Genomic DNA, 26,409 nt, shown 5'->3' on the forward strand with positions numbered 1-26,409 from the left:
AACCAGTTCTAGCCATTTTCATCTCCACCAGGAGCAGGTCTTTTGTAAAGCTCATGGGTCTTAGTTGCCCATTCAAGACCAAGACACCCCAAAATAGTTTGCAATGAAACAGGGAACAATATATTGTTGATGGGAAAATCCTTTCCTCCCTTCCCCTCCCTGCCCTGCTCCCCTGTTCTAAGCTCATAAGAACACAAGAACATCAGATCAGACTAGGGGTCCATCTAGTCCAGCATTCCGTTCACACAGTGGCCAACCAGCTGTTGACCAGGAACCCACAAGCCAGGCATGAGCGCAACAGCACTCTCCCACCCATGATCCCCAGCAACTGGTGCACATAGGCTCACTGCCTCAGGTACTGGAGGTAGCAAGTAGCCATCAGGACTAGTAGCCATTGAGCTCAGAGGGAACAGAGAATTCTGATGGAGGTGACAGATGACATCAGCATCTCTACTAATTAAAAAAAAGTGCTGGTGCGGTGTCCCTGTGAGCCCTGGCTCCACTATACCACTGGATATAATTCAGATGTTGGAGTTCAGATGAGCGAGGGATTCATTTGCCCCACGGACTGGAATCCTGGCTGACGTTCCTGGGCGACATGCGTACAGCAGCGCCCCGCAACCCCTCCAGGTCCTCTTAAGCCTTTGAGCATCACTGGCATCATGCTAGAGATCATTAAGGAACGAAATCGAAAATAAAACTGCCAATATCGTGATGCCGTTATACAAATCTGTGATAAGACCGCACCTTAAAAAGGGTATCCTCGGCCTGGGCTGTGTTTCCACCAGCAATTCTCTCCAACCTGGCTGCACGGTGGGGTCTCTGTATTTCCATGACGTCGTGGCCATTCAGCACCAGCCCCGCATTTTATCGCTGAAAAACCGCTTCTTCTGAGACTGCTTATAGTCCGACTTTTCCAGCTTACCGCGGCTCCATTACTGACTTGTTTCCACAATCGCACTGGGTCCGATATCATAGTCCTGCCCATGGGGCGTGTACCCCAGCCTTTGTGGGTGTGTCGCTCTGACCTCAGTGACCCAACCTTTTCCCTCTCTGTTTTCCGGAATTTTCATCTCCATTTTGGAGCAGGATGCCGAGGGACCAACTTTTAAAACATCATTGAAAATAAGCACTAGAACACAGCCCATGACCCCAGTCAGGGTTTTTTTTTTCCTCCCATTGTGCTGAATGAAACTTGCCCTCTCAGTCAGTGACCACAGAAATAGCAGAGAAGCCCCTCAATTGACACGGCACATATCAAAAGCCTGATGCCTTAAATGAGATTAAGCACAATCTCGAGGCTTCAGTCCATTGCCTTAGGATGTAACTCATTCACAACTTCCATATAGAGATCCTGTGTTCTCAATTAAAACTGGGGCTAGTTTCAGGCTCCTTCCCACAACAAACGCATTAGCGTCTCCTCAGAAGTAACTCCCATTGTGGTGGATGAGGCTGAGATTCCCCCTCAATTGAAATGGCACACTTTTAAGTCCACTTCCTTAAATGCGATCAAGCACGATTTCAAGGCTTCGGTCCGTTGCCTTAGGACGTAACTCATTCACAGCTTCCATATAGAGATCCTGTGCATTGAAAAGGGGCTGGTTTCGCTCTCTTTCCCACAACAAAACCATTAGTAACTCCCATTGTGGTCACTGAGGACCTCTGAGTTAAAATCGGGGCTGGTTTCCCTCTTTGTGTTCTCTCCCCCCCCCTCTTCCCCAGCATATGTGTGTCTACTAGGAAGTAACCTCCATTGTGCTCAATAAGGCTTGCTCCTGAAATGCAGGTGCATCTGGACTTTCAGAGGAAAGGAGAAAGCGGGGGAGAGGGGAAGCTCTCTCCACAGCAAAGCTGATTGCTTTTAAAAAATCCAGTACTCCTCCATTAGCTTCTCTTTCCGTTGTCCTGGAAAGATGGCTGAGGAGGCGGGAACACAGATGAGGTAATCAGACCCAGCCCAGACTCCAACCAGCCATCGAGAAAATAATTCGATTAGAGCTCAGTGGAAACAGCACAGAGCCCCAGGCTACAGCAATGAGAAGCCGGGGCTTTAAGCACTGTGGAAACTGGAAAAGGAGAAGGTGCAACTGGGGCAACAAAGTTGCAAACAAAGCGAAACCGATAGGGGGAAAACACACCCCTGGAAAAGGTGGAGAAAAGGGCAGCCAAAATGATCAAGGGAGCTGGAACAACTCCCCTAGGAGGATTGTTTATTCGGTCAGTTGCTTCCGACTCTTCATGACTTCATGGACCAGCCCATACCAGAGCTTCCTGTCGGCCGTCGCCACCCCCAGCTCCCCCAAGGTCGAGTCCGTCACCTCCAGAATATCATCCCTCCATCTTGCCCTTGGTCGGCCCCTCTTCCTTTTGCCTTCCACTTTCCCTAGCATCAGCATCTTCTCCAAGGTGTCCTGTCTTCTCATTATGTGGCCAAAGTACTTCAGTTTTGCCTTTAATATCCTTCCCTCAAGTGAGCAGTCTGGCTTTATTTCCTGGAGTATGGACTGGTTTGATCTTCTTGCAGTCCAAGGCACTCTCAGAATTTTCCTCCAGCACCACAGTTCAAAAGCATCGATCTTCCTTCGCTCAGCCTTCCTTATGGTCCAGCTCTTGCAGCCATAGGTTACTACGGGAAATACCATTGCTTTCACTATGCGGACCTTTGTTGTCAGTGTGATGTCTCTGCTCTCAACTATTTTATCAAGATTTGTCATTGCTGTCCTCCCAAGAAGTAAGCATCTTCTGATTTCCTGGCTGCAGTCAGCGTCTGCAGTAATCTTTGCGCCTAGAAAGACAAAGTCTGTCACTGCCTCCACGTTTTCTCCCTCTATTTGCCAGTTATCAATCAAGCTGGTTGCCATAATCTTGGGGTTTTTTGAGGTTTAACTGCAACCCAGCTTTTGCACTTTCTTCCTTCACCTTTGTCATGAGGTTCCTCAGCTCCTCCTCACTTTCAGCCATCAAAGTGGTATCATCTGCATATCGGAGATTGTTAATGTTTCTTCCAGCGATTTTAACTCCAGCCTTGGCTTCATCAAGCCCATCACGTCGCATGATGTGTTCTGCATACAGGTTGAATAGGTAGGGTGAGAGTATACAACCCTGCCGTACTCCTTTCCCAATCTTAAACCAGTCCGTTGATACATGGTCTGTTCTTACTGTTGCTACTTCGTCATTATATAGATTCCTCAGGAGGCAGACAAGATGACTTGGTATCTCAATACCACCAAGAACTTGCCACAACTTGTTATGATCCACACAGTCAAAGGCTTTAGAATAGTCAATACAACAGAAATAGATGTTTTTCTGAAACTCCCTGGCTTTCTCCATTATCCAGCGGATATTGGCAATTTGGTCTCTAGTTCCTCTGCCTTTTCGAAACCCAGCTTGTACATGTGGCAATTCTCGTTCCATGAATTGCTGGAGTCTACCTTGCAAGATCCTGAGCATTACCTTACTGGCATGTGAAATAAGTGCCACTGTTCAATAGTTTGAACATTCTTTGGTGCTTCCCTTTTTTGGTATGGGGATACAAGTTGATTTTTTCCAATCTGTTGGCCATTCTTGTGTTTTCCAAATTTGCTGGCATATGGCATGCATCACCTGCTGCCTTGTTATTAGCAATGCTTCTTAAGGCCCATTCAACCTCACTCTTCAGGATGTCTGGCTCTAGCTCACTGACCACACCATCAAATCTATCCCTGATATTATTATCCTTCCTATACTGATCTTCCATATATTCTTGCCACTTTTTCTTGATATCTTCTGCTTCTGTTAGGTCCTTGCCATCTTTGTTTTTGATCATACCCATTTTTGCTTGGAATTTACCTCCGATGTTTCTAATTTTCTGGAAGAGGTCTCTTGTCCTTCCTATTCTATTCTCTTCTTCCACAGTCCACTTCCGCACATTGCTTGTTTAAAAATAATTCCTTATCTCTTCTGGCTAACCTCTGGAATTTTGCATTTAATTGGGCATATCTCCCCCTATCACTGTTGTCTTTTGCTTTCCTTCTTTCTTGGGCTACTTCCAGTGTCTCAAGAGACAGCCATCTTGCCTTCTTCTTGGTTTTCTTTTTCTTTGGGACGTTTTTTGTTGCCGCCTCCTGAACAATGTTGCGAACTTCTGTTCATAGTTCTTCCGGGACCCTATCTACTAAATCTAGTCCCTTAAATCTATTCTTCACCTCCACTGCATATTCATGAGGAATATTCGTGAGCTCATATCTAACTGATCTGTGGGTCTTCCCTATTCTCTTTAGTCTGATTCTAAATTGTGCAATAAGAAGTTTGTGATCTGAACTACAATCAGCTCCAGGTCTTGTTTTTAACAACTGCATAGATGTCCGCTGCCTTTGGCTACAAAGGATGTAGTCAATCTGATTTCGGTGTCGACCCTCTGGTGAAGTCCATGTATAAAGTCGTCTCTTAGGTTGTTGGAAGAGAGTGTTCGTTATGCACAGTGAGTTGTCTTGGCAAAATTCTATCAGCCTATGTCCTGCTTCATTTTGTTCTCCCAGACCATGCTTGCCTGTAATTCCAGGTGTCGTCTTGACTACCCACCTTACCATTCCAGTCTCCTGTAATGAAAGTAACATCTTTTTTTGGTGTACTATCCAGTAGGTGCTGCAGATCCTCATAGAACCGATCTACTTCTGCTTTTTCAGCATCTGTGGTTGGGGCGTATATTTGGATCACTGTGATGTTAAATGGCTTACCCTGAATTCGAATTGAGATCATTCTGTCATTTTTTGGATTGTATCCAAGCACTGCTTTAGCCACTTTATTATTAATTATGAAGGCTACTCCATTTCTTCTGTGGTCCTCTTGTCCACAGTAGTAGATCTGGTGGTCATTTGATGTGAAGTGGCCCATTCCAGTTCACTGACACCCAAAATGTCTATATTTAATCTTGACATCTCCCCAATAACCACATCCAATTTGCCCTGGCTCATAGATCTTACATTCCAGGTTCCTATGGTGTGTTGATCTTTAGAACATCGGATTCGTCGTTCACCACCAGCACCATTGGCCGCTAGCCGTCCTTTCGGCTTTGAGCTAGCTGCGTCATCACATCTGGGGCTAGTTCAACTTATCCTCTGTTCCTCCCCAGTAGCATGTTGACCATCTGCTGACCTGGGAGTCCCATCTTCCAATGGTATACTGACATATCTCTGGTTGTACTGCTCCATTTAGTTTTCATGGCAAGAATACTGGGGTGGGTTGCCGTTTCCTTCCCCAGGGATCGTATTTAGTCTGACCTCTCCGCCATGACCTTCCCATCTTGGGTGTCCCTTCACGGTTTAGCTCATGATGTCATTGAGGTGCTCAAGCTCCAGCACCACGACAAGGTAACAATCTCCTTTGCTGAAGAGGAGGATTTGCTAGGAGGATAGGTTACAACATTTAAGGTTTTTAGCTTAGAAAAAGGGCGAGCAAGGGGGATGTGATAGAGGTGTACAAAACGATGCATAGTGTGGAGACAGTGGACAAGGAGAAGTTTTCCTTCCTCTCTTGTAATGCCAGAATCCAACGGGGTCCTCCCATGAAGATGAATGGCTGGTGGCTCATAACAGACAAAAAGAAGTACTTATTTACACAGCACATAGTTACCGGGGCGTTTGCTTCCACAAGATATAGTGCTGGCCACCACCTTGAATGGCTTTAAAAAGGGAGTAGACTAATTTATGGAGGATAAGGTTACTAGTCATGTTGGCTATATAATACCTCCAGTAGGAGACAGGAGGCCTCCGAATACCAGCAGCTGGGGAATACGAGCACGAGCAGGAGGGTGTTATTGTGCTCAGGGGCTTCCCAGAGGCATCTCACTGGCCACTTTGGGAACAGACACTTGGACTAGAGAGGCCTTTGGTGTGATCCAGCAGGGCTCATCTTACGGTACTCATACCACCACCAGTTTAGGCCACAAACCACACATGCACCCAGAGAACAGGGAAATGCAGGAGTCCTCGTGAAAGTTTGAGGCCTATGCAGGCAAAGGAAAAAAATGATCAGGCTTAGAGGCCTGGAGTTTTCTGTTGGGAGGGGGTAACCCTGAGAGGAGTCGTTTCATTTCTCCGGTTAAGTGTCAGTTTCAATTCTCCACTTAATTTCATTTGTTCAGATTTGAAGCTGCACTTTCGGTCTGGAGGGAGGAGGGTATATAAGGAGAGAGAGAGAGAGCCAGTAAGGGTCAGAAACACCAGGCTGCAGCCAGAGTAACAGCAAAGATAGCCAGAGCCTGAAGTGAGAGCAGAGTCTATAGAGGGAGCAGGAAGAAGCAGCCCAGAAAAGTCTAAGGACAGCTAGGGTAAAGGAACTTGCATTTTGCAAATTTTATTTTCTTTTAAAGCCTTTTGTATCACTTGGCTCTAGGGATGGCAGAGAAATCCGCCGTGGACCCCAATGAGGCCAAATTCAAAAGAATCCAGCTTCCAGAGTCCGCGGCGGAACGGCACCACTCACCTCCGCCTCCCTCTGGAATCTTCTGGAGCCAGATCCTCCCCGCGGTGACTCCACGGAGCCGCCAGCCAGCTCCGTATCACCAGCAATACAGCCGCCATTGCCGTGCCATATCGCTACGTTAAGGGCTGACTCCGGACACAAATGGCGACCACTACGCCATTTGCGTCTGTGGTTTTTCCCGCGATAGGATAGCCGCAAATGGCATCCACTAGGCTAGCCTATCACTGGAAAAACCACAGATGCAAATGGCGTAGTGGACACCATTTGCGTCCAGAGTCAGCCCTTAACTCTGAGTCAGCCCTTAACAATATGGCATGGCAATGGCGGCCGGCCATATTGCTGGCGATATGGAGCTGGTGGCCGGCTCCATGGAATTGCTGTGGAGCCGGCTGAAGAGGATTCTGGGGGGGAGGGACGGATTGCCTCCCCCCGCAGGCAGATTCCCCCCCGGAGCAGCATCCCTACTCAGTTCTATTGTGTAAATACCTTTAGTTGTAATTTGTTTGCTTTAAATCTACCAATAAACTGTTGTGGTTAAAGCCTGTGTCTACAGTGTCAGTCACCCCATGTCTACAGCCTAAACTCCATGTTACTGGGAAGGGAAAGTTTAAAAGAAGGAAGGTGGGACTCTTAAGAAGGCAAGAGATCCTTAAGGAGTTGCTCAGGGGGTCCCGGTCAAAAGGGGAACCTTGGCATCTTCATTTCCCAAAACTCTGCAAGTCTCTCAGGGTTAAAACAGGGAAAACTACGACTTCTGCTCCTTACCTTCCGAGGAGAAGGGCGATGGGGTAGATGGTGATGATGGAGATGCCAAACAACAGCCGGGCAATGATGGCCACCACGTCATTTCCTGGGTAGGACATCAGGATGTCAGCAGCAACATCAGCACCAAACGTCAAATAGCCATAAAGCCCTATGTAGGGGAACAGACCACAGTGGCCTATTAGATATGCCAAGAAATGTACAGCTCTGCTAGTCAGCAAAGAGGCAGAGAAAGTAACTGCTTCATAGTTCAGGTGGAATTTGTGTTTGCTGCTGCCGCACTAGCATTTTCCCACACTCACACCCAACAAGGGTGCCTAAACACACTGTGGACATGCAACGCAAAGGTGTACTCAGTTAGGGCTTCCTGGTACATCTACACCGTGCATTATTTATTTACTAAATTTTGTTCCCTGCCTTGTAGGCCCAGCAGGGGCCTCTCACAGTCACGTCCAAAATAATCATCCCCATCCAAAACAGATTAAAAAAACCTACGATGCACACCGCTAAAATCAAAAAGGGGCCAGCAAAGACACTAGTCAGCCAGAGGAAGCTGAATAATTTTTGCTGGACATCTGAAATCTCTGGGTTGGAGCTGGAGAAGTTGCTCCTTTTGGGGGGCAGCAATTACATCATCACTGTGCAACAGGGAGGGTGCCTTTCCGGTGCCTCAGGCAAGGAAGACCAGGTGAATGTGCAGAGTTCTGAGTCGCTGGAGGGACAGTTCCTAGGGGGATCCAGTGCTTCCCCCAGGGGGTCCAGGCTGCGGGCTCCTGCCACCCACAATGTTGATTACTCCCTGGGCTGTGGGTTCCTCAGGTCTACATGGAACTACTATTTCCACTAAAGGTGTACAGGAAAGTCCTCTTTCAGCAGGTCCAATCTTCCCCACAAAAATGGGGGGCATTTTTCTACTACTTTTGGGGGGTGGGAGTGGGAGAGCAGGTGAATTCCAGAGACATTTTCAGGGTTGGACACTTACCTTAATAACTATAAGAAGCGGCTGAGGGTTTTTTTTTTTTATTCTTTATATTTTAAAAAGCCTCGGACTGCTCTCAGCGGCACGAAGAACTCTCTGTAGGCTCCCAGCCTGACAGCAGTACTTCCTGGAATGGGAGGATGTTGCGTCAGGATGCACCCCTACCGCCATTCCATGAAGCACAGCAGGCCAGAGAAGCTGTGGAGACACTGGGGAGCAGCATTGGACTTAAAAAAAGGGGGGGAGATTTAACTCTTTTTTTCAGCCCTTTCAATGGCTACTACTCAGTCTAGAGGTGGTGAAATTACTGGTTGAGAATAAGAGGGCCACTTAGGCATCACAATAAAAGAATAATAAGGTCACAGATTTGCATAACAGTTACATATGCCAATTTGTACGTATAGATGCAAATTTAGAAATCGTTACTATAATTTAAATAGAAATACAAGACCATAGTGTGGAAGACTGTGATCAGGTGACTTGCATGCCTGCCTGTTCAGTTGCTAACTGTCGATGGGCAATTTCAAATCTCCTGCGCTCCCTCCCTTTTTAGGGTTTTATATCCTTAAACAGGCTATGGACTGGACAGTCCTTCAAACAGAGGACTGCCCTCTGTAAAGTAGAACACATGGCCACCCTAGTTGAAGAACTGGGCCACTTCCTCGTTATCTCATCGGCTGTCCTTTTGAAGCATCTGGGACTAGGCCTCATCCATTATGGTGGAAAGGAGCCATCTCATGAAGTAGAACTCATCTCCACAGGGAGATGGAACAGCACGGCAGAAGCCGTGCCCAGCTGTCTGGGACCATAATGGACAAGGTCTCCATGACACGAAGAAAGCGGCTTCAGTAAACAGACAGACTGCGGTTCCAAGAACAGTAACATGCAAAGAAATACCAGGAACTGGCTCTCATAAATATACCCATTATGTACCACAGCAACCAAACTGGAGCCTACCCAAATTAGGAAACAGGTTATGTTCTCTTTCCAACATGGGGGTGGGCTGTCTCACTGGAGACAGATCCAGGGCTCGGTGGCCCGTCTGCTCCTACGTCACAATTAGAGGTATTAGGCTAGCAAGCCTGCGTATCTGTGTTTGTCCACCTGATGCTGTGAAGATGCTTTGGCAGTCATGAACACCTCCCTCCAGCCCCGTTTCACTTCCTCCCCACACCTTTGCAGAACCAGAGGAGAGGACGCCTAAAACTAACGGCTCCTCCAGCAGCCGGATTTACGCTTATGTCTTTGTGAGCCATTTTCAATCAACCTTGTTCTCAGTTTAAGAGCAAGCCACCTTGCTCCAGCCCAATTGCCGCGGGTTTCTGATAAAATGTCCTTGGTAACATCCTGAAAAGCCACTCAACCAGGGCTGGCATCAAAGGTAGGCATGGTTGGGTACCTGCCAAAGGCCCACACCCCACCAGAGGCCCACTGTCAAGAGCCGCCAGGACTCGCTCCTCTTCTTCACCATTGCAACCTGCTTGTTCACCTGCCTCTCGCAGGACAGGCTGCCTAGAACCAAGGCAGCACCAAGGGTAGACATGGTTGGGTAGACATGGTTGGGCAGCTGCTAAGGGCCTATACCCCAGCAGGGGCCCACTGACAAGAGCCCCTGGAGTTGCTCCTCCTCTTCCCCATTCCAACTAGCTTGTTCACCCACTTTACGTTCCAGCCGGAAGGATGGTGATGGTGAAAAGGAGCAGGAGATGCCACGGCCTCCTTGCTCCCTGGCTCTCCGCCTGCCCAGCAAGCAAGTGGGAGCAGTGATGAGAAAGGGGAGGTGGAGACAGCAGCTGGTGACAAGGGTGGTGAGAAGGCAGACTCACTGAGGGAGGGGTCCTACTGAGGGGGTCTTGCCCAAGGGACCTGAAAAAACCTGGAGCCAGCACTATGCTCAGCTTAGAATTTTCATAGTGATGATTAGGATGGTTAGGAAAGACAAGCAGAACCTGCAACAAAATGCTGTCACGTCGGGCCCCTTCACACGGAGCTTTCATCCTGCTATTGAGATTGTTCACTCATGGAAGTTTGCAGGTCCTTTTCATGATGGTATCAACCTCCAGGGCACATCCAGAGGTATTTCCTGCTTATTTCGTCTCAAAAAGATCTGGAACTAATGAACTATCTTTTTAGCTTGGAATGTTATGCGATTCAAACAGCCACGAGGTGGCGCTGCTTCATTGACTTCTACGGAACCTTGAAAATTAAAAGCTTTCCCGCTCAGCAATCACGTGGTCGTTGTCTGGGAGCCCACTGTAAACACGGAAAGGCTCCACCATGGGAGGACTGCAGGCGGTTTCTTTAGTATAAAGGGAGCCATTAAGTGCTCCAGGGTTCCAGCCAGAGAGTCAGCCATGCTCCTCTTCCAAGATACTCCATTCCATACCCCCCAAAATGGTTCTCCATTTCGCCCTGCCACAGTCAGTCAGTATTCTGTGCCCACTGAGCATGCTCAGTCCTTATTGGGGTGTTCTGGGGGTTCTCGTCTTAGGGCTTTTTCTCTAAAGTGCACCGGTACCACCCCCTCTTGCATAGATAGTGCCACTACCTAAGAATCCACACTCAGAGAACTCAATTAGTAAATAGTAACCTTCCCCCAACCTGGTGCCTTCCAGATATGTTGGACTGCAATTCCCATAATCCCCCAACCAGCTGTGCACTTAGAATTCCCCCTTCAGACCTTCCTGCTGAACATGGGAAGATTGGGGGAGGAGCTATGCTTGTTGGGGGATTATGGGAGTTGTAGTCCAACATACCTCTAAGGTGCCAGGTTGAGGAAGGCTGATATATGAGATACTCCTCTAGACTCTGGGGATGTAATTCATATGGCCACTGTTGGGGAATACATGGACTCTTGGACTGACCCATGAAAAATAATCTTACGTTAAGTGATGGGCTCTCAGCTTGCATTCCAGATGCACAATGAGAAGGAGTTTGGTACAAAACAGACAGCCCCCATCACCTACACCGGGGGTAGGAAACCTTTTGGGGCCATGAAGACATGTGGCAGTTGGAGAAACACTCCTGGGCACCATCACAAAATGGCTGCCGTGGGAGGTGTGGCAAAGGACAAGTAACCTGCCCCAAAGACTGAGTACAAGGTGCAGGCAGGGTCTGAGCCTCAACACACTAAACAACTCCTTTGAACCCACAGTTTTCAGTACCAACAGAAGCCTCTTTCACAGCAATCCCAGCTGCCCGTAAGAAAATGTGCTAATTTTTTAAAAGAAAATTGAGAGGGGTAGGGCACCTTGGCAGGCACCAAGAAAGGTGTCTGGGGACGCATTGGTTCCCTCGGGCACTACGCTGCCTGCCCCTGGTCTACAGGATGGAGGATGTTCAAAGATGCTTACCTGTCAGGGAATAAATAAGTAAACAGAACAGCATGGACATCACAGACACCACAACCCAGTGGGAGAGCTTCTTGTTGCTCATGCTGCTGTAGATGGCAATGCACGCTTCATGGCACTGAAACACAGAGCACACTGTGGAAAAACGAAGGGTGGCATCCAGCCCATCTCCATCCCAGAGTCCCGACAGCACGGTTGGTTGCCTGCCTGCCTGCCTGCCCCACATCCACAACGCCACAACTAGACATTTCTATGCCTGGGGCCAGGGCTGCCGTGAAGGGTAGGCATGACTGGGCACCCGCCAAGGGCCCACAGCCCAGCAGAGGGGCCAGTGACAAGATTCCCCTGGACATGCTCCTCCTCTTCCCCATTGCAACTGGCTTGTTCGCCTGCCTCTCGCTCTGGCCCAGGCAACAGTGGTGGTGAGAAGGAGCAGCAGGAGATGCCACGGCCTGCTTGCTCCCTGGCTCTCTGCCAGCCGAGCAAACAAGCGAGCGATGATGAGAAAGAGGAGGAGGAGCGAGAGCAGCTGGCGACCACGGCGGTGAGAAGGCGGACTCCCTGAGGGAGGGGCCTATTGGGGGTGTCTTGCCCAAGGACTCCCAAAGCCTGCCTCCCAACGTATGCCTCACTCCTCTCCCAGAGTCATCAGTGGGGTGAGTTAAGAATGACTGCGGACCACTAAGGGTTTTCTTGCTGAAATTCAAAGTTCTCATTACTCAGATAGACTGCCCCTGCTCAGAAATGGGGGGCGGAGGGAGAGGAGCTGTTGGATGTTTCTACCCAGTGGTCTGTGATGGGCTGTTCTGCCAATCAGCGATACATGGAGCCAAAACAGACATTACTTTAAATCTATAACGAGCAGCTAAGGGTCCCCCACCCCGCCTGCTTTTTCTTCACTCTAAAGTAGGCACAGGGGGCCCAATCCAGAATTTACACACACACACACACACACCCCAATCCCAGACACTAGATTCCCAATCCAGATCATGACTCTTGTGCCTACTCTAGAGTTTAAAAAAAATGGGGAAAAAGACATCGCAGTCAGATACAGATTTAAAGTAATATCCGTTTTGGCTCTCAGTGGCTGAATGTGCTTTACTGCGCTGGGCTGCAGGCCCCGTCGGTTTCAGAAAACCATGGCAAGGGAGCAAGTCCACATCCCATGATATGGTCTGTCAGTACATCCCCTTCCCTAGCTCTCTTGCACAAAAGTCTCCACCCCACATTACAAGAGGTGGGAATTTTTGTGCTATTGATGGAGACTGAAGTATCATTTGTTGTTTATTCGTTCAGTCGCTTCCTCCTCTTCGTGACTTCATGGACCAGCCCACGCCAGAGCTTCCTGTCAGCCGTCACCACCCCCAGCTCCCCCAAGGTTGAGTCCGTCGCCTCTAGAATATCATCCCTCCATCTTGCCCTTGGTCGGCCCCTCTTCCTTTTGCCTTCTGCTTTCCCTAGCATCAGCATCTTCTCCAGGGTGTCCTGTCTTCTCATGATGTGGCCAAAGTACTTCAGTTTTGCCTTTAATATCATTCCCTCAAGTGAGCAGTCTGGCTTTATTTCCTGGAGTATGGGCTGGTTTGATCTTCTTGCAGTCCAAGGCACTCTCAGAATTTTCCTCCAACACCACAGTTCCAAAGCATCTATCTTCCTTCACTCAGCCTTCCTTATGGTCCAGCTCTCGCAGCCATAGGTGAGGTGTGTACAAAGTACAGTTCCTCTTTCTCCCCCTAAAACACACACACACATATACTTTCTCCCCCTTTTTGCATAGGAGCTTGCTTGGTGATGGATGGTCCCCTCCTTAATTTGGGACACCAGTAACTGCCACAGCCTGAAGTAGTAACTGCATGTCAAGAGTCAGGCCCAGTAAGTATTCCCTTAGAAATCTGGATTGAATAAGAGGTCAGACTAGATTTGGTTCTCCTTCCTCCCCACTTTAATAGTCTTTTCTTCACACTATGCTGAATCTAGGATGTTGCATCATCTCAAGTGGAAAAGAATAAATATGTATGACCAGAAATATATTTTGGTGGGAAGGGGGAGAAGAGAAACAAGACACATATCAACCCCCAGCCTCCCAAAAAAGAAGGAAAATTTTAAACCCATTACCTGAAATCCAAAACAGATTGTCGGGATAACGCTGAACATTGAGGCCCAAGAGGAAGACCTGCAAGATTTAAAAGTGATACTCGCAGAAAAAAGGTAATATCCTAAACCACACAAAAAAGCCACCAAACAATATAGGGTATAGGAAACTGACAATTCTAATAAACAATTAAAAACACAGTTTTAATAAAATATTGCAAACAAAGTTAAACAGATCTAGAAACAGTCCTCAAGTATTCCCTACATACATCTTATAATAATTGGTATCTGTATTTGGGAGAGATACAGATACAGTGGGAGAGATTTAGATCAGCTGGAGCAACTCCCCTATGAGAGAAGGCTTCAACAGCTGGGATTGTTTAGCTTGGAGACAAGGAGGGCAAGGGGAGACACAATTGTTGTTGTTGTTCAGTCGTTCAGTCGTGTCCGACTCTTCGTGACCCCATGGACCATAGCACGCCAGGCCTTCCTGTCCTGCGCTCTCTCCCGGAGCGTGCTCAAGTTCATATTCATTGCATCCGTGATGCTATCTAGCCATCTCATCCTCTGCCGTCCCCTTCTCCTTTTGCCTTCAGTCTTTCCCAGCATCAGGGTCTTTTCCAGGGAGTTTTCTCTTCGCATTAGGTGGCCAAAATATTGGAGCTTCAGCTTCATTATCTGTCCTTCCAATGAGCACTCAGGGTTGATTTCCTTTAGGATGGACTGATTTGACCTCCTTGCAGTCCAGGGGACTCGTAAGAGTCTTCTCCAGCACCAAGGAGACACAATAGAGGTGGACAAAATTATGCATGGTGTGGAGAATGTAGATAGGGATACATTTTTCTCCCTCTCGCATAATACTAGAACCCAGTGGCGTCATCCCATGAAACTGATTGGTGGGAGAATCAGGCAGATAAAAGGAAGGACTTCCATACAGTACAAACTCAAACTATGGAAAAGACCAATTTGGATGGCTTTCAAAGGGTTTAGACAAATCCCTGGAGGAGAATGCTATCAATGACCACTAGTCCTGATGGCTCTGTCCTACCTCCAGTATCAGAGGCAGTAAACCTATGTATACCAGTTATTGGGGAACATGAGCAGGCGGGTGCTGTTCCGCTTGTGTCCTGCATGTGGGTTTCCCGTGGGCAGCTGGTTGGCCACTGTGTGAACAGAATGCTGGACTAGATGGACTTTTGGTCTGATCTAGAGTGGCTCTTTTTATGTTCTATAGAAACACCGGGGGGGGGGGGATTAACCCTGCTTCCCCTAATACTATAGGTTCGAATCCTACAGGCCCTATGGCCACTTTTAACATTAAAAAAAAGCCATTCTGGAAATCCAGTCACAGATCTCCTGACATGACATCTCATCTACTTTGGCCTTAAGGAAAGGGGAGAAAGAATTAAAAGGAAGCCATAGGCCAAGTTGGGAAGACTTAACCTGGGAAGACTTCTTTTTTTAAAAAAGATATGGATTTTGAGGGGCTGCTGAAAAATTGGGAAAAGACATGGTGGTATATATGTTGGGAGGAAGGATATTCCACAGAAGGAGAGGATGAAGGCAGGCATTTAGAGCAATGAATCTTGGATTTATAGCTAGAAAGTGCCAGAAAAAATGAAGGGAATATTCAGGAAAAGAAAACAGAAAAGGTGGAGCTTGAGAATTTAAACAGCTTGATCCTACCCAGAGTTGGGTGTTTCTAAGCTCGTGGATTTCAATAGGCAAAAGGTTATTCTGATTCCATCTGCTTTCCATTCCACATTTTAAAAAATAAAAGACCATTTCAAAGCATGCGTACAAGCAGCACAAGAGATGCTTTAATTGTCATCTGCAAAAGTACTCATTAGCTATCGCTCCTGGATACCAGCTCAGTCAGTTACAACATCCTGATCTGCTACAGGTGACAAGGGGAAAAATGCATTTAATACAGTAGGAATATTGACACGACACTTTAAAAGGACATTGGGGACCAGAAGAAGGTAAACAAAGGAGCTGTGGCGGGTTTCATGTGAGAGCATCTCAGCAGCATCTCGATGCGAACCCATGGGGGTATAAGGCTCGCAACAAGGAGTCCAGTGCTGGAAAAACCCACCATCTGCCAGAGAGCGAACAGCTGCCCATGCCAACACTTACCCAGGGGAATGGTGATGTTCATGCTTGACAACGTGATCTGTTCGGAGGTAGTATTTTATTACGATGACAAGCACCAGGTAGCAAGCTGCCAAGGTACCAAGAATACTGAAACACACACAAATGGGAGAAGCTAAAGATTCTACACCACGGAAGCTCAATGTCTCATTGCATGCAAAATGGCAGCATAGAGCATCTCACGGTAGAGAGGTGGATAATGCAGCCCAACCCACTCCAAGCTTTGCTGGTTGCATTGGGGGACCATTTAGTGAGGGTAAGGGAGCTTTGCTCCACGTCATGGACCACATAGCATTATTCCCAAAACGTACCTATATTTCTGGCCGCTTCACCATTTCTACACACTATGATTTTTATAACAATCAGATGCATACATAGCCAAGCTGTACATATCAAAAGTCACAAATCCCTTGGCTTGGGGAAAGAAAGTGTAAGACTTGTTTTTTATTAGCAAAGTATTTTAAACGTACATCAATTTTCGATTTCTAAACATAACAACAAAGAGTCTTGTGACACTTTAAAGACTAACAGATTTACTATAGCATAAAAGAGCAATCCTATGGCCCTTGGACAGCATCTGTCCATAGGATATTTTGGATTCCCAGATCCAAGGTCAGAGACAGCGCTCTGAACTGGAAGGGGGGAATCCATGCTCCAACCCCCCTCCCCTTGCGGCTGGCGAGGAAAGAACCTCGACCTCAGAGGATAAGGAAAGGGCACATTCCAGTGGGTGGGGAGGGGAGGAGACCGGACGGGCCAAGATACAAGCTATCCCAAGGTCTCTCCAGCCTCCTTCCCTCCCCCACTCCATAGTGCCACAGCCAGATTGGCAAAAAAAAAAGCCCATCTAGCAAAAATGCAGAGTGGGAGGACAGAGAGGCAAAGATCGCCTCCGCCACTCCTCCCACTCTGCATAGGATGACTTCTGCATAGGAGTTCAGAGGCTGACAATCACTGCAATAGGATTGCTGCCTAAGTCTTGATGGACTTGATGGGCTGTACCTCAGTGGGTAGAGCAGCTGCTTTGCATGCAGAAGGTCCCAGATTCGATCCTCAGCATCTACAGTTAGGGCTAGGAAAGAATCCTGCCTGAAACCCTGAAGAGACATTGCTATGTCCCCTATGACTAGTGTCCACTTCATCAGATGCATACAGTATTACCCCTAGTTGGCAGGAATTTATATTATGCTGCACACACATGTGTGTGTGTAGACCGAAAACAATAGGGTGAAATGGCCATGAAATGCAAGTAGTACAGTCTGTGACAATTCTATGCAAAACTTAAATTTATACCAGATAAGCACAGTGACTATTCACAACAGTACTTTGTGATATAATACATAGCAGCCTACAAAATGCAACATTAATTTAAAAAGTAAATCATAAGAATAGCATCACACAGGCACACACACAAATCATGATAAAACAGAATCAAAGAGAAACAAATGGTAAAACACAACCAGCACCAGCATTACAGATTCTCACTATAAGTTGCGGCAAATAAAAACTTTTTTTTTAACCTAGCACCTAGAACAGAGATGGGGAATGTATGGTCCTCCGGATGTTGTTGGACTGCAACTCCCATCATCCTTCACTATTGGCCATGCTGGATACAGCTGATGGGAGTTGCAGTCCAACAACATCCGGAAGGCTGTTGACTTATCATTGACTTAGATGCTGCTCGTGTTGCCACCTCCCTAGTTTTGTCCAGGGAGATCATTCCATTCCATAAGCCGTCACAGGAAAGGTCCTCTCCTAAGTAAGTACTTGCCTTAGCTCTGATGGCACAGGCATGCATAGATGGGCCTCTGTTGCATGTCTTCAAGACCTGGATCCATAACACTGCTACGGTAATGATATATTTTTAACAAAGTAACTACAGCAAATGCTCTTGGAGTATACCAGTTTTTGGAGACTTAGGGCACAATCCTATGCATGTTTAGACTGAAAAAAGTCCTATAACTCTCAGCATTTCCGAGCCAGCCATACTGACTGGGGGATGCTGGGAGTTGTGGGACTTTTTCTGTCTAAACATGCATAGGATGTTTAGCATGTCGAAGGCCCTTAAGTATTTGGTGTTTCTAAAAGCGGGCCTTTAAACCTTGCGGAGAAGCCTGCCTTCCCCTGAACTCCACCCCCTCCTAAAACACTCACTGGAATCTGAAATGGTACCTGGAGTTGAGCTGGAATTGGGTTCACTCTCTGGAAAGCCCTTCTCACTAATAAAACCCAGAGGTCTTGGACTGACTTCAGTTACCATTCAGCCCAACCCCAGCACCAGAGAGGAGTAATAGGAACCACTGGACTCTTACCTTGTGTACTTCTGGAACCCGATTTCCCTTGGGATGGAGAGGGGGAAGATAACCAGGATGCACAGGGCAGACAAGGTGAAACGATGGTCCATGAACCAGTGCTGGCGAGAAACCCCTCCGCTCAAAGTTTCATTCGGGTAGAAAGAGTCACACACTGGAAAGGAAGCGTATATAAGGAGGCATTTTAATCTATATCATCTCTCTGTCTACCTTGTCATTTATTATAGTTGCTAAGTCTTAGAGTTTTTATTGTTTTGTATTAGACTTTAATTTATTATTTACTACTAATATATTGTGGTATACCACCCGGAAACCTGATCCAATGAAAGGCAGTACAGAAATATTTTAACTGAATAATTAGCTTTCTGGCTGTAATTGGATCAGCAGCTGCTATTATTTTATGCCTTTGAGCAGCCTTCCCCAACCAGTCAGCATGCCGACTGGGAATTATGGGAGCATGCTAATTGGGAATTATGGGAGCTGGAGTCCCACACATCTGGAGGGGACCAGGTTGGGGAAGGCTGCCTTTGAGGTTGGTTAAATTGTATCTAATCTCTGAAAGACTAAGTGTGCAGTCTGGGAGTCCTCCTGGACTCTGAGCTAACTGGGGAAGCCCAGGTGGCTGCAGTGTCCAGGAGTGCTTTTTACCAGCTTAGGCTGGCATGCCAACTGCAGCCCTATCTGGATAGGACAGACTTGGCCTCAGTTATCCATGCACCAGTCACGTCCAGGCTAGACTACTGTAATGCGCTATACATACGTTGCCTTTGAAGATGGTTCAGCAACTCCAGCTTGTGCACAATACGGCCACCCACATATTGGTGGGGGCAAGGCGATTCAATCATATAATGCCTATACTGCACCAGCTGCACTGGTTACAGGTGCATTTCTGAGCCCAATTCAAAGTACTGTTTTTGACCTTTAAAGCCTTAAACAGCTTGGGACCAAGTTACTTGAAGGACAGCCTTCACCCATATCAGCCTGCCCTCACTTTAAGATCAAAAAGAGAGGCCCTTCTCATTTGCCCACCTGTGAGAGCAGTCAGGTGGGTGACCACACGTGAGAGGGCCTCACTGCAGCGGCCCCACACCTTTGGAACAAGCTGCCATCGGAGGTCTGGCATGCTCCGTCATTGCAGACTTTTAAGAAGGCCTTGAAAACATATTATTTTACCTTCACCTTCAATTGATATGACTGCTATTGTTGCTGTTGCTGCTTTTAACATCATTGTTGGTTTTAGTGTTGGCTTTTATTGTTGTTTTTATTGTTTTTATGTTTTTATCACTTTTAATATTTTAATTGTTTTTATGTATTTTATTGTTGTAAGCCACCTTGGGCGGGCTTCTGCCCTTGAAAGGCGGCCAAGAAATATTTCAAATAAATAAATATATAAGGAATGGTTAGCAAATGGCAGAAAATCGAAGGGGCTCTTTCCTGGGGACGGTCTAGAGGGCTCACATTTTTCTAACTGATCTCCCACGACTCTGAGAAAGGCCACTGAAATCATAAAGAGGTTCAGAATGAAGCAGACTTCACAGAGCTTCCCAACAGCTGTCCCGCAGATCTCTCTCACCACACCCTGGTACGTCGTCTGGGTGCTGATGGAAGCAGCATAACCCAGGATGACTAAGCCACTGATCAGGAAGATCAAAGAACCCTGCAAAAAGAGAGGGAGAAGGACAAGACACAGAAGAAACCATCATAAGACCACGGAACACTAGCAGAAGCCACTGGGGTTGGCCCAACCATACAGGAGCTGGCTTCGGAAGCCTCTTGGAGCGGGGGGAGGCTTATTAGTGAGCCAAGGTCAGGTGCAAAATAATAGCCCTACTCACGCATTACTCACATGAATAGGGTGTGCACAGTGAAAGGGGAAGCAGTGGAGCTCTGATCAGAGTAAACATTTCCAGATGAGTAGCTGTGTTAGTCTGTGTTGCAGCAAGAACAAAGCAAAAGTCTTATGACACCTTAAAGACTAAGGCTGCAATCCAATGCATGTTGTCAGGAATGCCCTTGGTGGCCTCTTTCAGTCTACTCCAATAGCTAACTCAAGACAAAGACAAAAGGATTCTTTTCAAGGCTTTAATACTTTTACAACTTAATGACTCTTTCAGATCCTAATCACCAGCGACTAAGCAAGGAACAGCAGAGTAGCCTATGCTCCAGGTTAGGCAGTTGGTCCCCGTTTGAAGGAGAATCACGGGAAGACCCTGAACATATGGGCTAGGGAGAGTTCCTCCCTCTTTCCCTTGGGTCCTCAGGATGCGACCGTTGCTTGCGCGCCAAACGAGTGCTATGCCTCCTTTCCACGCCCTCCAGCTGTTGTCACTCCCGGCATTGGCATCGAGTGTCCAGCAAGCCCTGCTCCAGCGCTCTCTCGCTGCCAGGGTCACTATCTATCCCAGGAATGCTGGCAGGAGGAATCTCTGCCAGCTGCTGTGCTTGTGAGAGATGAGCGAGCTCCTCTCCCACGGATTGCTGTTCCTCCTCAGAATCAGAACTGCTCTGGGGTTCTATCAGCTCAGTTTCCACCCTGACACATGTTTAGCCAGAAAAAGGTCCTACAATTCCCAGAATTCCCCAGTCAGGACTTTTTTCATCTAAACATGCATTGGATTGCAGCCTAGCATGTTAAATCCTATCCTTCCTCCAAGGCTTTCGGAACAGCGATCATAGTTTCTTCCCACCCGCCCCAGACTCCAACAAGTTGTCTTATAGCACAAGCTTTCACAGGCTGATGCCACAATAAATTTGTCCATCTTTAAAGTGCCAGAAGAATTCTTCTTTTGCTGCAAATGGACTGTAAGTCTTATAATTAATCTTACTAGGGTGACTTTGACACAGAAGCACCAATGCCAGGTGGATAACACGGAAACACGAACACATTCCCCTGTTTCTTTTCAAAACTTGCTATAATTTGCAAAGACACTCTTGGGTGTTCAGTCTTGCTACCATTTCTAAGACTTTTTTACCCCCATGAAACATGTTCCGAGTTCCTTGAGCCAGGAGAATTCCCAGTCAACTGTTATCAGAGGGAACAGAGCTACAAAACTTCTGTTTCAAAAACAGAATTTGCATTTTGAATGTGAAATTTAATCTCAAAATCCAAGTGCTTTAGAACTGGCATCCCAATTGTTTTGGCAGGGAGGAAATGGTAAATATTTCCAAAACGGTCAGTTCCCAATACTAAATATCATTGCATGTCATCAGATATTGTCAAATACTGAAATATCATAAGATATCAAATGCATGCCAAAATAATCAGTACCCAAATTTGCAGAAGATTTGTTTTGTTCCAGCTCTAAAAGCTGCCCTAATGTTGAATTGGAGCCATAAAATAAATGATGCCAAAAAGCAAAATGCACTGGGGTAAACAAAAAGGTGTTTCATTCAACAGTTCAAAAATACACAGTTCCAATGCATTTCGGACTACAGGTCCTTCCTCAGGAAAATTCAGTATGATCAAATCAGATAATGTGTGCTCTTCAAAATTCAGTCTCCTGGTATAGCACAGGAAACTTGAGTTGAAGACCAAGCATTGTTTGAGTTGGTTATACTGAATTTCCCTGAGGAAGGAAGTGCTTATTTTGGAAATATTGAATAAAACATCCATTCTCAACGCTAAAGCATATGAATCACAAACAGATAAAACTTTTCCCAAGGAGATACAGGGTGTCTTTCCAGAAACCACAGAAGTTTCTTCTTCACACACACCAAGAATTGGGCAGGGGGGTGGGCGCTTCTAAATCAGAAGGGGGCAATTACCAGGCAAAATATCTGCATTTCTTTTCTTCCTCCCTTTATAAAATGAAGCCCTCCTTAAGATATTTGAAGGGAAGAAACATTCACAGTCAGTGCGACTTGGTTCCAAATCAACTTGGCTAGGACTGGCCCACCTCAGACCCACCCGTCTATTGACTTAATTCGCCAGTCGCTGCACGAGAGACTTGGATCCTGGGTTTCCTTTGGCACTTACCAACTCCACAAGGACAGACGGGGCGATTCCTCCAGCCCTATTGAATGCCCAAGGGAAATTGAGGAGTCCTGCCCCCAGGGCAGATTTCAGCATGATAAAAACAGCCCCAGCTGAGGAGAGACTGGGGCTACCAGACTCCAAAGCAGGCTTGGCTAACAAGCTGATGCTCTCTCTAGCCAACTCCTCCATATCTGAAAAAGAAAAGGAAGGTCAGAGTGGGTCATTATAAATTTTTTTTACTGTCTTAAAATTGAACCGAACTAAGATGACATCACACAGTTAACAGGTTCCTCCTCTGACCCTTGGGTAGCATTACTCCAGTTCCATTAAACTTTAACTGAGCTACAAAGCAAAGTGTTTCTCCCCACCTGGGAAGGGTGACAGTGGACAATGGAGTCCATTGGAAAGGGTGACAATGGACAATGGAGAGGTCAAGTGTCCCCCACCCCATCACAAGCCTTACCTGGGGGTGGAGGGCGTGAAAGAGAAATAGAATGCAAATGTCTAGCTATCAATCCAGGACCAAAGGAAGGCAAACTCACTCTCACTCCTTCACTCACATATGCTAAAGATGAGACAGGCTGTGTGCAAAGCAATTCTCTCCCCCACCCCCTCCACTTAATTTAATTAGAGGGTGCAGCTGGGGGGGTTAAAACTGGGCACCAAGAAAGTAGCAACAGTGCTCAAGATTCTGCAGGGAGATGTTTGCAAACAGCATCCAACATGAGCGCGTACAGTGGTACGAGAAAGAAATGCTGGCTAGATAGTCATCCTCAGGTCAGCTTTTTCCCTCCCACCTATTTCCTCCTCTGCCCCCCCCTCTACTTTTTGTAATATCTTGCCTGATGAAGAGATCTGCAGATCTTGAAGGCTTGCCCACAGCTTTGGTGACCTTTTGGTTGGCCTAATAAAGGTATTACATTAATATGGACTATTGCAGGGGGGGGGGGGGACGTTATGGCCAACGCGGCTACTTTTGCTTTTTGTGTTCCTATTAAAGGGTCCATAGCAGGTGCCTGCTGCAGCTCCTGACCCCGCTGTTCACCCTTCTCCCCAAATGGTCTGGAGAGCAGAATTAGTTCTAGACAACAACAAGTGTGAGAGAAGGGACCCCATGGAGGCATAGGGCAGGAAACCCAGCTAAGACTGGCACCACCTTTATTACTGGCCCTGCACTTGTGCCTTTAATAGCTCCTTGACACCTAGAAATTTAACAGCTAAATTTTTGGGTGGTGTGCAGAGCGGGCGCGGGGACACTTTCACTTGGTCTACATCTGCATGTCAGGCTGCTGCTAAAGACAGAGGAGCAGGGCCCACTAAAACATGTGGCAACCCTATCATCCAGCAAAAAAAAAAAAAAGGTTCAACTTAAAAACAATTGCAACAGAATTTCTTTGTTTTTTGAAAGAATGTAAGAACATAAGAAGAGCCATGCTGGACCAGACCAAGGGTCCAGCTAGTCCAGAATTCTGTTCACACAGTGGCCAACCAGCTGCCCAGAGGAAACCCACAAGCAGGACAGGAGTGCAACAGCACCCTCCCGCCCATGTTCCCCAGCAACTGATGTACATAGGAATACTGCCTCTGCTACTGGAAGTAGCACATAGTCATCAGGACTAGCAGCCATTGATAGCCTTCTCCGTCAGGAATTTGTCTAATCGCTTTTTAAAGCCATCCAAATTGGGGGCCATCACTCCATCTTGTGGAAGTGAGTTCCATAGTTTGACTCTGCACTGTGTGAAGGACTTCCTTTTATCTGTCCTGAATCGCCCACCCATCAGCTTCAGGGGAGGACCCCACTGGGTTCTAGCATTATGAGAGAGGGAGAAAAATGTCTCCCTGTCCCCTTTCTCCACCCCATGCATAATTTTGTCCACCTCTATCATGTCTCCCCTCACTCGCCTTTTCTCCAAGCTAAACAATCCCAGCTGTTGTAACCTTCCCTCACAGGGGAGTTGTTCCAGCCCCTTGATCATTAGTTGCCCTTTTCTGCAATCACACCATAAGAAACAGTATACTAACGGCACAACTGTATGCATGTTCAGACAGAAAAAGAGCCCTACAGTTCCCAACGTTGCCCGTTGCCCAGTCAGCATGAGGAGCTGTAGGGCTTCTTTTCTGTCTAAACATGCATCGGATTGCACCATAAACATTGCACTGTTCAGCTCAATGCAAAAGGGGGGAGGGATTTCAACCCCCATTGTTATTGGAAATGGCTGAAAAGTAACAGTCACTTAACACCGTAATATCTCCACTGCTATGGGGTCAAATGATTCCTTTATTTTTTGGAAATTAATAGTTTCAAACATTGAAACGTTGAACAGGATCTTTTTTCTCTCTTTATTATCAGCACAATAATTATGAATAACAAACAAAAAAACTAATACTGCTAAAGCTGATCTTCTAAATCTCCTGCACTCTATCAGCATTAGCACCTGTTAATGTTAACACTCACTGTCATAACCTCCTAATTCCATCACAGTTCTGTTGTTAGTATTCAAACACTCTCTGGCTTTACACACAATGGGTTGGATCCAGACTTAGTCATACTTAGAGGAAACCCATTGAAATCAGTGGGCTTATGTTACGTTATGCCAGTACTATTTCAGCTGCACTGGCTGCCAGTCCATTTCTGGGCATGATTCAAAGTGCTGGTATTAACGTTCAAAGCCCTAAATGGCTTGGGGTCAGGTTGTCTGAAGGATCGCCTCCTCCCATATGTGCCTGCCCCTGCCCTAAGATCATCTTCAGGTTTCCCTCTCCATCAGCCGCTGCCAAAGGAAGTGAGGTGGGTGGCTACCAGGAAGAGGGCCTTTTCTGCTGTGGCACCCCGGCTGTGGAATAAGCTCCCTAGCGGGGTTCACCTGGCACCTACATTGTATTCCTTCCAGTAAAGACTTTTTTATTCTCCCAGTATTTTAGCATTTTAGCTTCCTAGTCTTTTAGCTCTGGCATTTTAAATCTGTATTTTAAATCTCTACATTGCTGCTAGGTTTTATTCTGGTTGTATTGTTATATTGTGGTTTTAAGCTTTCATGTTTTACATTGTTTTATGCTGTGCTTTGTGGTTTTAATTTTTGTGAATTGCCCAGAGAGCTTCAGCTATTGGGAAGTATAGAAATGAAATAAAATAAATAAATTTAAGTTAGTCATGGCTAAATTATGTCCCATTGATTTCAATGGATCCACTCAAATCAGCATCCAGCCCTTCATATACAATTGTGCTCATTTTTTCCACTGCAGCTGCATTTCAGCATGCCCCAGAGGCCTTTGCAGCTGCACTTGACTATTTTCAGGAGAGGTGTGCAATCTGTCAAGACTGGGCACAACATGCCATCAGGTTCCTTCCATCCTCACTCATTAGCACTCGTGCTTGAAACGTCCTTCCCAGTCCACACCTGTACCTGGGAATCCACCCTCAAGCTGTGGTATTTCATAGCAGCAGAAGTTGGAGGCATTTGTTCAGGCCAAACCAATAATGAAGAACTAGCCACTTTCTCAGAAAACACCTAGCGACGATATTCATCTATCCATCCAGGATTCCTGGAGCTCTTTCACCAGCCACAGCAACGGTAGTCTGAGAAAGAAGTGGATGAAGAAACAGCAATGCTTCGCCTTTGAAATTCACTACTGTCCATAGACTCATAGAAGAGTAGGTTTGGAAGGGGCCTACAAGGCCATCGAGTCCAACCCTCTGCTCTGTGCAGGAATCCAAGTCAGAGCATCCCTGACAGATGGCTGCCCAGCCTCGTCTTGAATGCCTCCAGTGTGGGAGAGCCCACCACCTCCCTAGGTAATCAGTTCCATTGTCGTATTGCTCTGACAGTCAGGAAGTCAATGGGTGTATGCACACAAACATATGTATATTTGAAAAAGGTGCATAAGAAATGCACACAAAAATACACATGAATTTCTGTGCAGGGAAGACAATTAGGGTGCAATCCTATGCACGTTTCGAGAGAGAAAAGGCCTACAATTCCCAGCATATCTGGCTGAGGAATGCTGGGAGTTGTAGGCTTTTTCTCTGTCTAAACATGCATAGGATTGCACCCATAGTAGATTAGTAGGTTAGCAGATATGCAACATTGCATGTGGGGCTGGGAGTTGCAGTCATAGAATCATAGAATAGTAGGGTTGGAAGGGGTCTACAAGACCACCAAGTCCAACCCCCTGCTCAGTGCAGGAATCCAAGTCAGAGCATCCCTGACAGGTGGCTGTCCAGCCTCGTCTTGGATGCCTCCAGTGTGGGAGAGCCCACCACGTAAATGCGTTGAAGCTGTTCTCACACTCTGCATTCTTGTTTGATCGCCATTCGTATCTGAAGCA

At 46.8% G+C, this 26,409-nt stretch overlaps 1 protein-coding gene across 1 annotated transcript in view; it reads right to left on the bottom strand.

The window, feature by feature from the left end:
* The window catches only part of SLC38A8 (solute carrier family 38 member 8), a 38,191-nt gene that overhangs the window by 6,015 nt on the left and 5,767 nt on the right, over positions 1–26,409 (bottom strand). Inside the window, exons 2-8 of the mRNA XM_084812450.1 lie at positions 22,084–22,274; positions 19,566–19,764; positions 18,108–18,261; positions 15,781–15,885; positions 13,669–13,726; positions 11,557–11,671; positions 7,228–7,375 (exon numbers count right to left, since the gene is read on the bottom strand). Of these exons, the coding sequence (XP_084668576.1) occupies positions 7,228–7,375; positions 11,557–11,671; positions 13,669–13,726; positions 15,781–15,885; positions 18,108–18,261; positions 19,566–19,764; positions 22,084–22,272 (968 nt within the window). The 5' untranslated portion in view covers positions 22,273–22,274. The remainder of the gene's footprint in view (positions 1–7,227; positions 7,376–11,556; positions 11,672–13,668; positions 13,727–15,780; positions 15,886–18,107; positions 18,262–19,565; positions 19,765–22,083; positions 22,275–26,409) is intronic.

The sequence above is a fragment of the Heloderma suspectum genome, chromosome 8 (genome assembly GCF_057233095.1).
Source record: "Heloderma suspectum isolate Gila_16-S chromosome 8, 16-S_ref, whole genome shotgun sequence".
Lineage (NCBI taxonomy): Eukaryota > Metazoa > Chordata > Lepidosauria > Squamata > Helodermatidae > Heloderma > Heloderma suspectum.